We start from the raw sequence: 14,431 nt of genomic DNA, 5'->3' as shown, positions 1-14,431 counted from the left end.
TCCCCGTCCTTTCACGCTGAATAGAGAAAAGGACAGGCAGGCAGGCGGAGCAAATCGGCGTCGCTCGACAGCCGCAAACAAACGCCACTTTGCAGCCTCCTCATATTAAATCATGTAATGTCAGGTGAGGGCAATAATCTAAGGGGAGCGGGCGCAAATTGTTCTTAGATGGGAAATTTGTTGGGCAACTGGCGATTCAAGGAGCCGAGCACCGTGGAGGAATGCGACTCGACGTGGGGGTCGGACTCGGAGAGCGACGAACCGGCGGCGGAGGGGGACAGCGGCATCTCCGAGAGCGTGAGCCCGGCGGATAGCGAGTGGCCGGCGGGAAACAATGGAGACTCGTCCCCAAAGGTACGCTGGTGGTGCTTTGGTGTTAAAGCGAGAGCGGGACACAATAACCGCAATTTTTTCTTTATTTTGCCTCGTTGCTATGTTATTCTAATGCATATCGTCCTTTGTGACACTAATGTACAGTGAACTTACGCCCGTTGGCTATTCGTACGTTACATATTGTTTTCACGTGAAATGAATAAACCAGCGGCACTTCGTTGTAGCGGCTGCAACATGACAGTCAGCCACACAAAGCTATTAGCTCCGAATACCGAACTGCATAAGGACAGTTGAAGACTTTCTGTGATCCGAGACAGCCTTTTGCTTTTTCATCCTTCAAGTTGTACACTAGATAGACACTAAATAACATTATGATTGCTTGCACAAAATTAAGAGATATTTGCTGTTTGACCGATTAGTTTTCTTTGCAGAAATAGCAAAGCTAAATTTTAATTAACAGTGTTAAAGGTATATCATCTATGGTAGGTACTATAATTCCAAAAGTTGAAAATTTTTCTGTGGACAAATATTTATTCATAATTATTTCTTTTTGAGAACAGGTCTGACACTTTATATTGACTATTTTTTGTGGACACATTTTTATCAATAATTAAGTTAGTGATTTAACTTTTGTGAACAGATCACTATTGTAACCCCAAAAGAGGACGCTTTGTGTTTAATATTTTTCTGTGGACAAATACTTATTATTTTTCTGTGGACCAATACTGAAAAGATATTTCACAGGGAGTACATCATTGAAAGAAGGTTGAGAACCACTGATCTACAGTATAGGAAACAATACATTTTTGTAGATCCTGGATCAATGTATCAAATTGCAACGGGATAAGATTTTTGACATTATTAAAATGTGAACCTGTTAACAGACATTTTACCTTAAATGCAAATCTGAAAAACACTCACATGCAGATATAACATTCAGTCATTATGGATACATTGACAATATTACTTCAGCTCAAAGGCTGAGTAACTGTGTTTATTGGAGCTGGCAGACATTGAGTAAAAAATAGCACCTCTTATAAATTACAGTAATATGATCTTGTTTTATATTATTCTTCGACATTTCTCTTTCTTTCTCCCACAGATGACCGACTCTCCAGAGTTTCTCCCAAAGATGAAGAGGAGTTTTTACGCTGCCAGAGACCTGTACAAATACCGCCACTGCTATCCGGTAAATGCAGACACAAACACAGGAATGAGAATATGTTGCTTTATTAGTAGTTGGTGCTGAACTATGGGGATACTTTTGCATTCAAATGTCTTACATAAATAACATAAATACAGTACATCCACAGTTGGGCGGCTCGGTGGAGCAATGGTTAGCACATCCGCCTCACAGTTCAGGGCCCCGAGTTCAAATTCACCTCGCTTTGGCCTTCCTGCCTGGAGTTTGCATGTCCTCCCTGAGCCTGCGTGGATTCATTCCGGGCACTCAGGCTACCGCCCACACTCCAATAAACATGCATAGCAGGTGTGTATTTAGTATTGGACATATTAAATTGTCCTTTGGTGTGTTTGGGTGCGTGAATGGTTGTGTGTGAATCAACTCACTCACAATGCAGATTTTGAATTCGTTCACTCCCCGCTTCATACAACTAGAATCGCTCTGAGCCAATCATCCATCTATCACTCCATTTTCTAGAGTCGCTTTTCCTCACAAGGGTCGTAGGCTTGCTGGTGCCTATCCCAGCTGACTTTGGGCACCCTGAACTGGTTGCCTGTCAATTGCAGGGCACAGAGAGACCAATAGCCATTCAAGCACCAAATCACACCTAGGGGCAATTTAGTATGTTCAATACACCTGCCATGCATGTTTTTGGTGTTGTTGGAGGAAGCTGGAGTGCCCGGAGACAACCCATGCAGACAACATGCAAACTTCACACAGGATGGTAGGATTTGAACTCGGGTCCTTGAACCGTGCGGTGGACGTGCTCGCCACTGCTCCACCGAGCTACTCTCTAAGCCAGTCAGAAGACACTACAAGTGCTGATGTCTGCCAATGCCAAAGCCTCGGAAATTGGAAACTTTAATCTTATTGGTTCAAATTCTTAAAAACAAAAAGTGGCATGTAATTTCTGCAAACCTGAATAGCTGTATTGCAACACAGAGAAGCGGAAATCTGATCGGACATAAAATAGTGAGATCCCACAAACGACTGTAGGCTGCGTAGCTGAGTTGCATGCTTTGAAACATCAATAAAAGACTGCTGGAAATGAATCTATACAATATTTTTAAATGCGGTGCGGGTCAGTGCTTTATAATGTATGTAGGCCTTCAAATAAGCCCTTGAAGGCCCTAGTGGCACATCAAAGCCTGAGGTACGCACTGGATGTGCACAGCGATAATAAACAAGTACAGCTTTTGCCTGAGACTTTTCTGTTGTTGTGTGTCAATGTTTGTGCAGAATTACAAAAAGTCCCGGCAACCCAACGAGTACCGTAACCTGCGTTTCTACCTTAACAAGATCCCACTTGTACCTGATGGTGAGCCAGCCATACCGTATAAATGCATTGAGTATATACACAAGACTTACTGCCTGTAGAGAGAGGCAATGTTGGCTCAGGGATTACTGTGTTTTATTTGGTGTAAGGTTGAGAATTGATTTACAAAGACCAGTAGCAAGTGGTGTTTCCACACATATGGATGGATGAGTAGTGTACATAGTTAAATGTCTGCTGTGTCAGCTTATAATCTGCACTGTCTTGTTAGGAATCTATATAGAAGAGATTTTGACACGGTGGAGAGGTGATTTTGACAAGCTGGAGCACAATCACACCTACATTCAGTGGTAAGGCGCTAAATTTGTAAAAGTCAGTAATTTTACACTTGTGTAGTACAGATGATGGATGACTATTCTTGGATATTTTGTTGTTTTTTCATTCCTTTTTTGGTGGAAGGCTGTTCCCATTACGAGAACAAGGGCTAAACTTCTACGCACATGAACTGACTCAGGATGAGATTAAAGTAAGTACATTAGAGTTTTGAACTACTCAAGGAATTCAGTTTCTGTTTACAAAATATCTCTCCCGTGTTAGATTATGAATGCTATCACTACAGGCAGATAATTGTTAATGACCATTGCAAACTGCCATAAATGACCCCAACAGGAATTCCAAAGCACTCGAGAAGCCAAGCGGAGGTTTTTGGCAGCTTATTCTCTAATGTTGGACTTTTACGGCATCAAACTACTTGACAAAAGCGGAAATGTTGCTCGTTCTTCCAACTGGCAAGAGCGCTTCCATCACCTAAATGAGTAAGTACACACTAAATGTTGTATTTGTGTGTGTATGCGAGTGTGTGTGTACATTGCAAAACTATTTTTAGGAACTTACAACAGTTGTAATATAGTATGTAACAGCAGTCTTTATATAAGTTATATTTAAAGCTTAATTTTTCAAGCATTCAAGATAATTTAATTCATAATTCGATGATACAAAGATCCAAGGACTCTATTATTGGGCCACTACAATTTTATAGGGATGTTTGATAACATTTTTTCAGATTGATACAAGTTTGACCGCTCAACTCTTGAGTAGTCAGCGATACCGATACCAAGTACTGATACACCTCTCCACTATGATGTTCAAAATGATTTAAAATCAAGTTATAAAACACTGCGGTGATTGTTTTTTCAAATTCATAGTAATTATTTATGTAATTTAGAACAAAATGTTGTTAACAGCAATTTAAAAACTTCCTACAAACTCGCCACTACACCACCTGGTGCCATGAATATGGAATTACACTTCACATGCCAAAAGCAGGGGAACGACTGCCCTAAATTGATGATAGTTTTGAGTAGTTGAGTTTCAGCAGTTGCATAAACACAGGATCTAACCCTGAAATCAATGAATGATCATTTTAATAGAGATGAAGTCAAGCTCATTTAAAATAATCACGATTGTTATTATTTCCATAATTGTCCAGCCCTGGTGAAAATAACGTTGTCGTGCGGCATGAACTTAACGCACGTCTTTTGTGAAGTTCACAGCACAACTACCTGCGCATCACCCGCATTCTGAAGTCGCTGGGCGAGCTCGGCTATGAGGCCTTCAAAGCTCCATTGGTCCGCTTGTTCCTGGAGGAGTCGCTACATCGCAACACGCTTCCTAACATGCAACACAGCATCCTGGAATACTTTGTATACACCGTCCGCCGGCCAGGCGAACGCAGACAGCTGCTGCGCTACGCCCGCCAGCACTACAAGCCTGCTCACGCCTTTCTGTGGGGCCCACCGCCTAAAAAAACTAAAAGTGGCGATACCGGTGCTAGTGCGGGGGCTGGCAGCAGTGGGATCCGAGCTCCGGCTCCCACACCTGAACCGCAGAGGAGAGGGGGGGAGATGAGCTTCGTCCCTGCCTCTGCCTGTGGCGGGACACTCGTGTCTTACCGTGAAGCCACAGGATGCCAGGATGTGGCGGGAAAGCAGCAGAATGGCTACGCAACATTGGGCTCCAGCGTGGATGGACTGGAGGGAACACTTCTTTTGATGCTTGAAAGGAATGACCACAGCGAGGCTGTTCCTTTGTAAGAAGCCGGTTGTCGACTTGACCTGATACTGGCTTTTAAATGTAGACATATTAAGGTGAAGAAAAATCTGCTTGTTCTTTAGATATTTAGGACACTATTCAATAGGAAAGTAAATTAAGATAGATTATTGTATTAATCACTGCTAAGTGTTGAAAAATCCTAAGGGCTTATGATCAACGTATATGCTAAAGATTCATTTATGCTTGGCTAGAATCACATATGGACATAATACCTAAGGAATATGAAAAGGTTGTGGCCCAAATCAGGGACATTTGAACACAGGACTGAAGATGGCCTTATATTTCTGATGTTTTGGGGCACTTGAGAATCAGGTGCTTGCCTTGCTGAGCCACAGTTATTCAAATCCTGAAAGTGGAGCCACACTAGCTAGCAACCAGGATGAAGCCAATACTGTACTTTGTATCAACATATGAAAGGGGATTTCAGGTAGAACCTTTCTATTTTTACTTCTAAAACACAGTAAAACAAAAAACAGGATCGGGCAGAGTAGGTTAAGAATACATAGCAACATAGCAATACTTAATTCAGGTCGTGTATATGAACACTGGTAAAATAGTAGGTATTAGTTGAAACATAAATATAAATATCCTTTTAAAGACTTTGCACACATTCTAATCTAAGACAATAATGTGAATCACTGGTATTTAATTACTTTTAAGATGGGTCACGCATCTTTGGAGACATCACAAGTGTATTTCTAAAAAAATATATAATAATAATAATAATGAAAGGTCAATGAAACCTAGACCTAGATCAGGGGTCGGCAACCTTTAAAAAAAAAAAGAGCCATTTTGACCCGGTTTCCATGGATGAGACAACACTGGGAGCCGCAAACACTTCATTACATCTGAAATGAAGATGTTTACAGTGTGTGTGTGTATATATATATATATATATATATATATATATATATATATATATATGGGTGGGAGCGGTGGAATCAGTTGTGTGTTAGCAGCCAGAGAATTTGCTGACCAGATTAATTTAATCAAAAAAAGCAAGCAGACCGAACCAACATTGGAATCCATCCGTGTTCACAAACGGGCATTAAAATGAGATTTATTCTGTTAAGAATTCTTCAAGTGTTATCTTATTTTGAAATAGCCTCTTTTAATCTGGTAGGCCACGCTGTATTTCCTGTCTACGTTCTCCGTTCATCAATTCGCTTTTAGCATTCCCTGTCACGTCGCACCGAACACGTCCTATAGATGTTGCCCTATCACTCAACCACACAAACTTCATTGACTGCAATTCAAATGCGTGGTTTGTTACACCGTCCATGTAGTCAATCTGAACCAAGCATCATTTATTTTCCCAAACCACGGAGAGTCACAACATAAGAATGAAAGAGCCGCATGCAGCTCCAGAGCCACAGGTTGCTGAACCCTGACCTAGCCTAAACTTAGTGTTTCTGCAACATCTATTTTTTTAGTGCCTGGCTTACAGGAGTGTTATTGTGTTTGAAAATATTAGGTAGGTAGATGTGTGAAAAATTACATTTATATACGTAAAAAATTAATCAAAACCCTAATTAACTAATCACCAATTATGTATTAACCATCAAATTTCTATATATAAACAATTTATATATCCTTATTGGCACTAATTTGTGAACTCATGTGCACATGATCAGTTGCGCTTGTTTTGTTTTATATATAATATACTGTATAGTGTTTTAGCCTGAATAGAAAAACCAAGTACATTCAAAATTCATAATACTTCATATGTTGTAAGTACTTGTACTAAAATTGAGTTTTAGGGATACATTGAAAACAAAATAATGACCCAAATATTCACACAGTTATGCGTAAAAATAATGTGAATAAGTCACAATATGAGTCAAATTTACAATATGAAATATTACTACGAGAGACTAAAGTTGGATAAAAATGATTAAGCATAAACGAGGAAAACTGTTGAGGGACCCCCAAAACCAGAGTTTTGTCATTGTCACAATGAAATACTTTGGAACATCAAAACTAGTGTTTGTACTCGAGTCATTTTTCAAGATATTACCCAAACAGCACTTGGCAGTATCGTTCTCTTTCTTTTTTGTGTTTTTTTTTTTCTTTTTGCAATTTTACATTTGTTTTCAGTGTGGCTTTTTTTTTTGTAAGATAGGAAACCTGTGCAATTCAAAAGCCTTCAGCACTCAATTGACTGATACTACCAGACTTCAATCGGGTGATATGTCCTCTGTTGAAGTTTTTATTTATTTTTTTGAGTTAAAACAATCTATGTCTTCCTGTTAAATCCACAGTAAAATTGCTGATGTACTGTAGAGACAGTTGTATATACAAGTTTAACCCATATTGACTAGGATTCCGATATAATTAGAGTTAATATATATATTTTAATGATGGATAGACGTAGTTAGTTTTCAGCAAGGATATATGATAAAGTGACAGTAATCAGTCCATAAATGTGAGTCTTTATACACTATAAGAAGGTGTAAACATGCACTAAGTGACAATAATTGTGTTATATCTTAGTCTTTATTGAGTATCTAAATGTAGATCTTGTATAAGTTTGGGGGTTCTATGATAAATATGAATGCGCACCACAAAAAGTGTGTCTTTCACTCTGCCAGATGGGCCTTAGCATCATACCTTTTTCAAATAAAATGTGGCAGATGCTTGTGTTTGTAATGATGAAACGCCTTCACCGACTTCCCAACTAGTGTTCTTCCTGCGGGCTGACAAGGTTGGACCACAGCCATGCATTTGATAAAATTGTGAAGCAAACGATTCAGGTCAAATATATGTTCACATGGACTAAACTATTAGACTTTATAGCGTACTGTATGCATTATACCTGTGTGTGTGTAAATGATACTATTAAGTGCCTCTTTTGTAATTTATTAGTGTCTGAAATGATAGTTGCCCAATCACTTGTGCTTTTTTTTTTTTTATTTAAACACATACCGTGTTTGTGCGAATTCAATATGAGTAAATTTGATTGAATAAAGGAATATATCATACATTTTGTGAATGACTGGAAGGAAAATCTTGGATTAGTTTGTATTGGGCTCATTTGATCAAAGTGTTTCACTATTGTTATATTAGTAAAGTAAGTTATTCCTTGACTTTACAATACTGTAAAGGGCACAACAATTCAAAATGAATGCAAATGCACACAATATGAAGTAAAAATTGGGCTTAAGGATGAAAGTTTACCTTGTGTTTATTAACAAAAATGTTGATTTTAAAATGTAAGAGGTTACACACAAATTTACACAAGGGATTTTGGTCCAATTATAATTCGGTTACTTAAATCAAAATTAAATACTTTTCCAAAATTCGTTATTTTAAGAATAACGATATCGATCAGACCTACGATTTTTACACGTGTTTAAAAGTATTGTAACTCCCATTATTATTCAAATGCTCACCTAAATATCAGATGGCATCTCCGTGTGCTTCCAGCCTTCTCGTCCTTCCATTTCCTGCCGGAGAAGCTCGTGTGCTTCACACCTTAACACTTGTTTTACAAAATTTATTTACCCAAGATATACACATTTGCTGCCACTTAGTCGCAGAAACAGAAAGAAGAAGAGGGAGAGGAATGACAGAGAGAAAGTTGGAGTCGCTACTGACACGCTGTGGTCAAAAAATAAAACTGCACACTCCTCCACACCATGTTATGCCCTATTTTTAGACACATTTCCCTGATTTTACACACACAAAAATAAAACGTAAAAGGAACAAGTCACACCTTATGCCAGTTTATCTTTGCAAAATGACGCAAAATGCACTTCCTCAGATTATAGAAACACTTTCTAATATGACTGTTAATACAATGTTTACTCATAAAACCTATACCATTTATATAAAATGTTCCATTCCAGATTATTTTTCCCCACATCTATAGGTTTTCATCAATTGTTATATATAATTAGGTGCCCCCCCCCCCAAAAAAAAATACATTCTTGTGATTCAACAGGAAATGTCTTTTTTTTCAAGGAGGTTTCATTCGTGATTAGATGACCATTTGTTTTCAATAGATCCTTCAAAATTTCTTATGTTGGGAGTAGAGCGACATACCAAGCTGATGCTCATCTCATCCTCTGCTCAAATGAGAAACCACGGTTTACTCTTAAAATCTTGCATTGTGCAGCTACCCTTGTGTGGTATTTTGACCATGTTTGGGTCATTTGGTTTCACACTATTCTCACAGTATTTTAGTCAAGGGAGGGCACACTCCTGTTTGTGTGATAACTACGTGGTTGTGCCATGTTGAACTTTGACATGCTGTCACCATGTGGAAATTTCAGCTCCTTGGTGTCTTCTTTCAATGCTTTACCTTTGATGTGAATTGCCTTTGATGTAAGACAAAATACAGCGAAAGGTTAGGGTAAAATTCAGATAAGCATTGCGAACATTGCAAGGGTTGACGATTGCGCGTGCAGGTCATGGGTTTGTTTTAAGTTCATAAACGTTTGCCAATATTTTTAAAGTTTGCTCTTGTTGCATAGAAATATTGCATGTTCAGTAACAGTTGCCTCAAATTTCTTTAAGTTATCTTACACTATCATTTGATTGAACAAATAATGTGTTCCTGTTTCTTCTAATATTCTCTTCTTTTCACTTGGTATAATAGGACTCTCTGGACTCTAGTCTGTTACTGTTAAGAGTCTGTACAGTAACAGTACGTGTGTCACTTCCTTCTCCAGCTAGACAGTCATGACCCAGGTTGTTGGGTCAGGAAAAGCAGCCAATCAGAGAAGAACCGCTCCCTGTTTCCTGTGCTGTATGGCAAGCATTCCGCAGCCCTTGCAAGGATGTCAGAGGAATTTCACAAAGCCTTTTGCTGATACAGGACTGAAACAGCTCTTTGTTGATTTAAGCCTGTACTGTACTACGTTGTATGATTCTGGCTGCTCAAGACAAAAGATGCCCTACAGTGGGAAAAATAAAAAACATCTATGGCAGCGAAAATTCAATCGTTGTACATATAGAGTTTGTTTTCGGTGGGATGGCCATGACAAAGGTAGCTTTGCCCCTGGGCAAGAGCAAACTAAGCAGCTGCTTATGGCTTCATGACCACTAGGTTGTCCTCAAGGGCAATAAACATTTTGTCACTGTGTCTTGCATACTTAATTATGGGTGATCGATAATATACTATATATAGTAAGCAGAAAATAGAACGCTGCGAAATAAAACATATATGTCCCTTGAAGGCTCGGGTCAAATTAACATGTCAGCTTTAAGATCATTACAGTGAAAAATACAGTATTCATTTACCGAAAAAGTGTTTGATATAATCACAATTGTTGAAGGAAATGAAATGAATACTCTGCAAATATTACAATCCATTTTATTTGGAAGAAAAAAAATGAAGTCAGATCAGCATTTTTTGCACATAATAAATTGAAAAAAAACAAAAACACATTTAACACATGCAGTGGCAGTATTTTCAGACCTTCCTTTCGGAGTAAAAAAACCGTAAAAGGTAAGTAAGGATTGACCGTTTTGACTTCATAGTCGTATAAATATGTCTTTGGGACTGAGTTCATTCTGTTATTAAAACAATATAGTCTTTAGCATTTATATAATTTAATTTTTATAATATTTATTTTATACAGTATGCAATTCTTGTAAAACACAACCCAGCCTTATAAATTACACAGTCATTAAACTCCTAAATCATTGTAAAGAGGTCAAACATACTATGTAAATACATTCACTGAGTTAAGTAAAAGAATGATGATGTGATTGTTTGATATGATATCAAACGTATGTAGTGTCTATTACTTGACTTGTTCTAAATATAGATATAAGCAACCACTGATTGGATATTTCTGGTCCCAACGTCTGGCTGAGTTGTTGAGCCATGCAGTGCAAACAGGCCCACTCCCGGCCACTAGGGGGTGGATGCCGAGAGTGTAGGATGTTTACACTTCCTGAAACTCAAGAGGTCATTGCAACTAGGTGAAAAGTGAAGTAATTGACTTGAAAAGAAAAAAAAAAAAGAACAAACGTCCAGGAAGTTGTGCCTAATTTAGTCCTTATTTTCAGTTACATGAAAAAAGTTTGAGGTTGCTAGCTGATACTGAATGGAGAGTAATGTCAGAACAAGCTGTTTCCTACTTTTCCCAAGATTAGAATTGTTTAAAACAAAACTTGCATGACAAGGTGTGATGGTTTTCAATAATGCCACGTCTATTCCTTCCGTCCTTTGTTCAAAATCTGTGGTCCTGTTGTGTGCTAAATACTGTGACTCATTGGTGCAGACATTAATCAATAGCCAGACTTACACCAGTGGTTTTGTTTCATTTGTGTTATTGTGTCTCAAGAGGATAAGGCTGCTCCCATCCATTGGGAAAAGATAAGTATCATTGCATGCAGTCACATGTTTACGCAGACCAGTTTGTCAAAGATTTTACTTCTGATAGTCACTTGTGCTTGCTTTGCCGGTTTGAGAACTCTAAAATAAAGCAACAAGATTCATCAGATGGGTGCATAAAAACTCATCTGAGATGCTGTATTTCAGTGCGTCGCAGTTTACTCTTAGAGGAGGAAAGTTTGTGAATGAGAGGAGACTACGTAAAGAGGGAGGGCTGCATCGCTGTGGGAGTGGTTGCAGCCGACTTCAAAAAAGAACAATCAAACCAGCTGCACCCATTGCGCTTAAATCATGTCTTGACATGGTGGAAGCACATCCGTGCTGTGACGTGGGCAAAAAATGATACTTGTCCCCAAAATAAAGCGTGGTATTGAAGTGTCCAGTGCCCACAAGATGGTACTAGCAGGTGGCTGCTGCAAACATCCGACTGAAAGCCCAAAGACCCAACACCAGCTTCCAGTCAAGGATGTTTACAGTAGCCCTGACTGCCAAACAACCTGGTGAAGTTTGGAAGACCTTCAGAAAATATGATTAACGATACAATCATTGAAACTAAGGCTGAAAAGTAAAGTAATGTGTGAGGACCGCGGATTCTATGATCCTACTGGCCCGGGCCGTTGCTCCCCTCATCTCATGGAGTACAGTAGATAGGAGGCCTGAAAGAAACAAGAGAGTTCCTGACAGTTTGTTTTGATGAGCAGAGAACAATGCACTTTAACCATTGCAATCAATTATATTTTACACCTGCTATTAATGATCACCTTGGACGTACACGATGAACAACGAGACACTTAATGACATTAAGTAGAAATCTAAAAATAAATAAAAGAGAAAAAAGGCTAGATTACTCAATTCTCTGCAACAGTTCCTTAACCTTTGTATATCACTAGATGAAGAAGCAATGAAGACCTGCTTCCTTTCAAGCTAAGAAAGGACAGCACTCTTTAAATTGAGTTCAACATCACTTTTCTTAAAGGGACACTGTGTAAGATTTAGAAATTGAATGATTATACATTAAAAAAAAACTTGCAAATAAATGTGTTCTTAACGATCAACAATATATTTTAAATATAATCGTAGGTCTAGTTACCATTAAATTATATTACATGGTGTGTGGCACTTCTTCAGGGCCTGCCATGTTTGTTATAGCTACGGACAATGGTAAATGCAGCACCAGCAGCACCTCTTGCTGTCCGTAATGAAAACTGTCTAAATCCTACATAGTGTCCCTTTATCGCTTATCATTATGTGAAACCAAGTGTTGTGTCCTGTTTGTTTTGATGTCACGGTAAACATCAACTGAGGAAAAAAAAAACAACAAAAAAACCCACGTCTTTGTTTAGATAAATGCTTGGTCGCCATGAGCCTCACATCGCGAGGTGAGGATCAAGTAGATGACAATTACCGACCTGCAAGAGAGTGAGTGAGTGAGTGAGTGTGTGTGTGTGTGTGAGAGAGAGAGAGAGAAAAAGAGAGAGAGAGAGAGAGAGAGCGAGAGAGAGCGAGACAGCATCCAAAACAATTTTTGGTTTTGCGAGTAGTATGAAAGCAAGTTCGTAATACCGTAGCTCGAGGAAACATTTGTCAACATATTTGTCGAGACAACATGTAAGCAGCCATACTTGCCAGCAGAGGGTGGAGACGTGACACACCATCGTTGACAGACTGACTTTCCTTCCATTGTCTCAATTCCAACTCGGATTTGTCCAAAAAAATGCAGCACATTGGATGGGAGACCATGAAAGGAAAGGTCAACGGTGCCGTGTCAAGTCTTAGCCCCTTGCATTAATTCAACCAGCAAAAAGAAGACCAGCATGGTTGGTTTCCACTATGGCTATTCACTTCACATTGTTCAGTAAGCAGCCTGACACCATGTGACATTCCAGAGCCTTAAGGCCCATCCCACACACAAACACATATTTACCATGCAAACACATCTCAACTTCTGTTTAGCCATCATGCACACTCCTACTGCTCAGCACACACAGGCATACACACGCACACACACACACATACATGCGGACACACACACACAAGCACACACACAAAGAAATCAAATTACATTTCACACGCAAATGATTGTGAAGAACTCCCATTGTGCCTGTTTTGACCTCCACATGAACACACACACACAAAGACACTCACAAACACAGTCCTTGCAGTTCCCATCTCGGTTTACAGTCTCCTTCACACCCCTGCACCTGAGATTTTGCATTGGAGCTATACAAACGCTGTATGCTGCAAAGACTTAATTTGGGCACTTAAAATAGGTATTCTGGTGCAGGTCACCAGTCTTTTCAATTTTCTGGTGAACGCTGTAGATATTTATGGAATCCTTAGTGCATGAACAATAATGAAATCTTAAAAAAAAGAGCACTAAATGTGATAGCTGAACTATGGTCGGCATGAGAACTACTTGGCTAATAATATAGCAGCTATTAAAGGGACAATGTGTAAGATTTAGCGACATCTAGTGGTGAACAAATAGAATGGGATGATTTTGAAGCATGCACACAACAGTGGCTCTCAGAGACCATCTTTCACATGTTTACTTCCACTATATTACATTACTGTAGTTCTTCTTTGGGTATCTGTGTGAGGCAACCTGTGTAATATAATTAACAATTACTAGAACTATGATTATACAATGAAATATGCGTTGATGTGATAGAACATGTTTTTGTATTTTAATTTAATGTATAGTGGGGTTTTAAAACAAAAGGTTTTTTGTTCACAAAATTATTGTGACAAACTATTTGTTTAGTCGTAGTAGTTTTCATTAGTTTTACCTCTACAATAGAAAAACTCAAGTCTTTAGACAACGGCTTTCCTGTCCCCTTGCCCCTTGCCTGGGAACTAAAGAGCACTTAACATTTCGTCCCTTGACAGTTTGAATTCTCTTAACTCCAAGCAGGCCTCTGTGAAAAGTAAGAATGGGTGCTTGACAATGCAGTGCAAACATAATGCCGCAGGAATGCTTGTACTTATTCAACTGGACATGTTATTTAAGGCTAATTGCATGAACAGAGCAGCATGCAAAAACCCTTGGTTTGCTTGCACTTGTCTAAGACTGGACACCATATCACACTTCAGGATAAAACTCACTCATGCTCTCACACACACGCGTGCTCACACACTAAGGTCTCTTGGGGAACAAAGCAAACTTTATCAGAACATTGGATTC

At 38.9% G+C, this 14,431-nt stretch overlaps 1 protein-coding gene across 1 annotated transcript; it reads left to right on the top strand.

Moving 5' to 3' along the window:
• The first annotated feature begins 21 nt into the window (after window positions 1-21).
• LOC148420101 (opioid growth factor receptor-like protein 1) lies at window positions 22-7,873 on the top strand. The gene is made up of 7 exons (XM_088420631.1): window positions 22-354; window positions 1,436-1,522; window positions 2,756-2,834; window positions 3,061-3,139; window positions 3,249-3,315; window positions 3,459-3,604; window positions 4,336-7,873. The coding sequence occupies exons 1-7, from the start codon at window positions 169-171 to the stop codon at window positions 4,880-4,882; spliced, it is 1,191 nt and encodes a 396-aa protein (XP_088276757.1). The 5' UTR covers window positions 22-168; the 3' UTR covers window positions 4,883-7,873.
• The last annotated feature ends 6,558 nt before the right edge of the window (window positions 7,874-14,431 follow it).

The sequence above is a fragment of the Hippichthys cyanospilos genome, chromosome 8 (genome assembly GCF_059441005.1).
Source record: "Hippichthys cyanospilos isolate Australia breed blue-spotted pipefish chromosome 8, RoL_Hcya_1.0, whole genome shotgun sequence".
Taxonomy (NCBI): domain Eukaryota; kingdom Metazoa; phylum Chordata; class Actinopteri; order Syngnathiformes; family Syngnathidae; genus Hippichthys; species Hippichthys cyanospilos.
The sequence above is the reverse complement of the archived record's forward strand: the minus strand, read 5'-3'. Positions and strand labels throughout refer to the sequence as shown.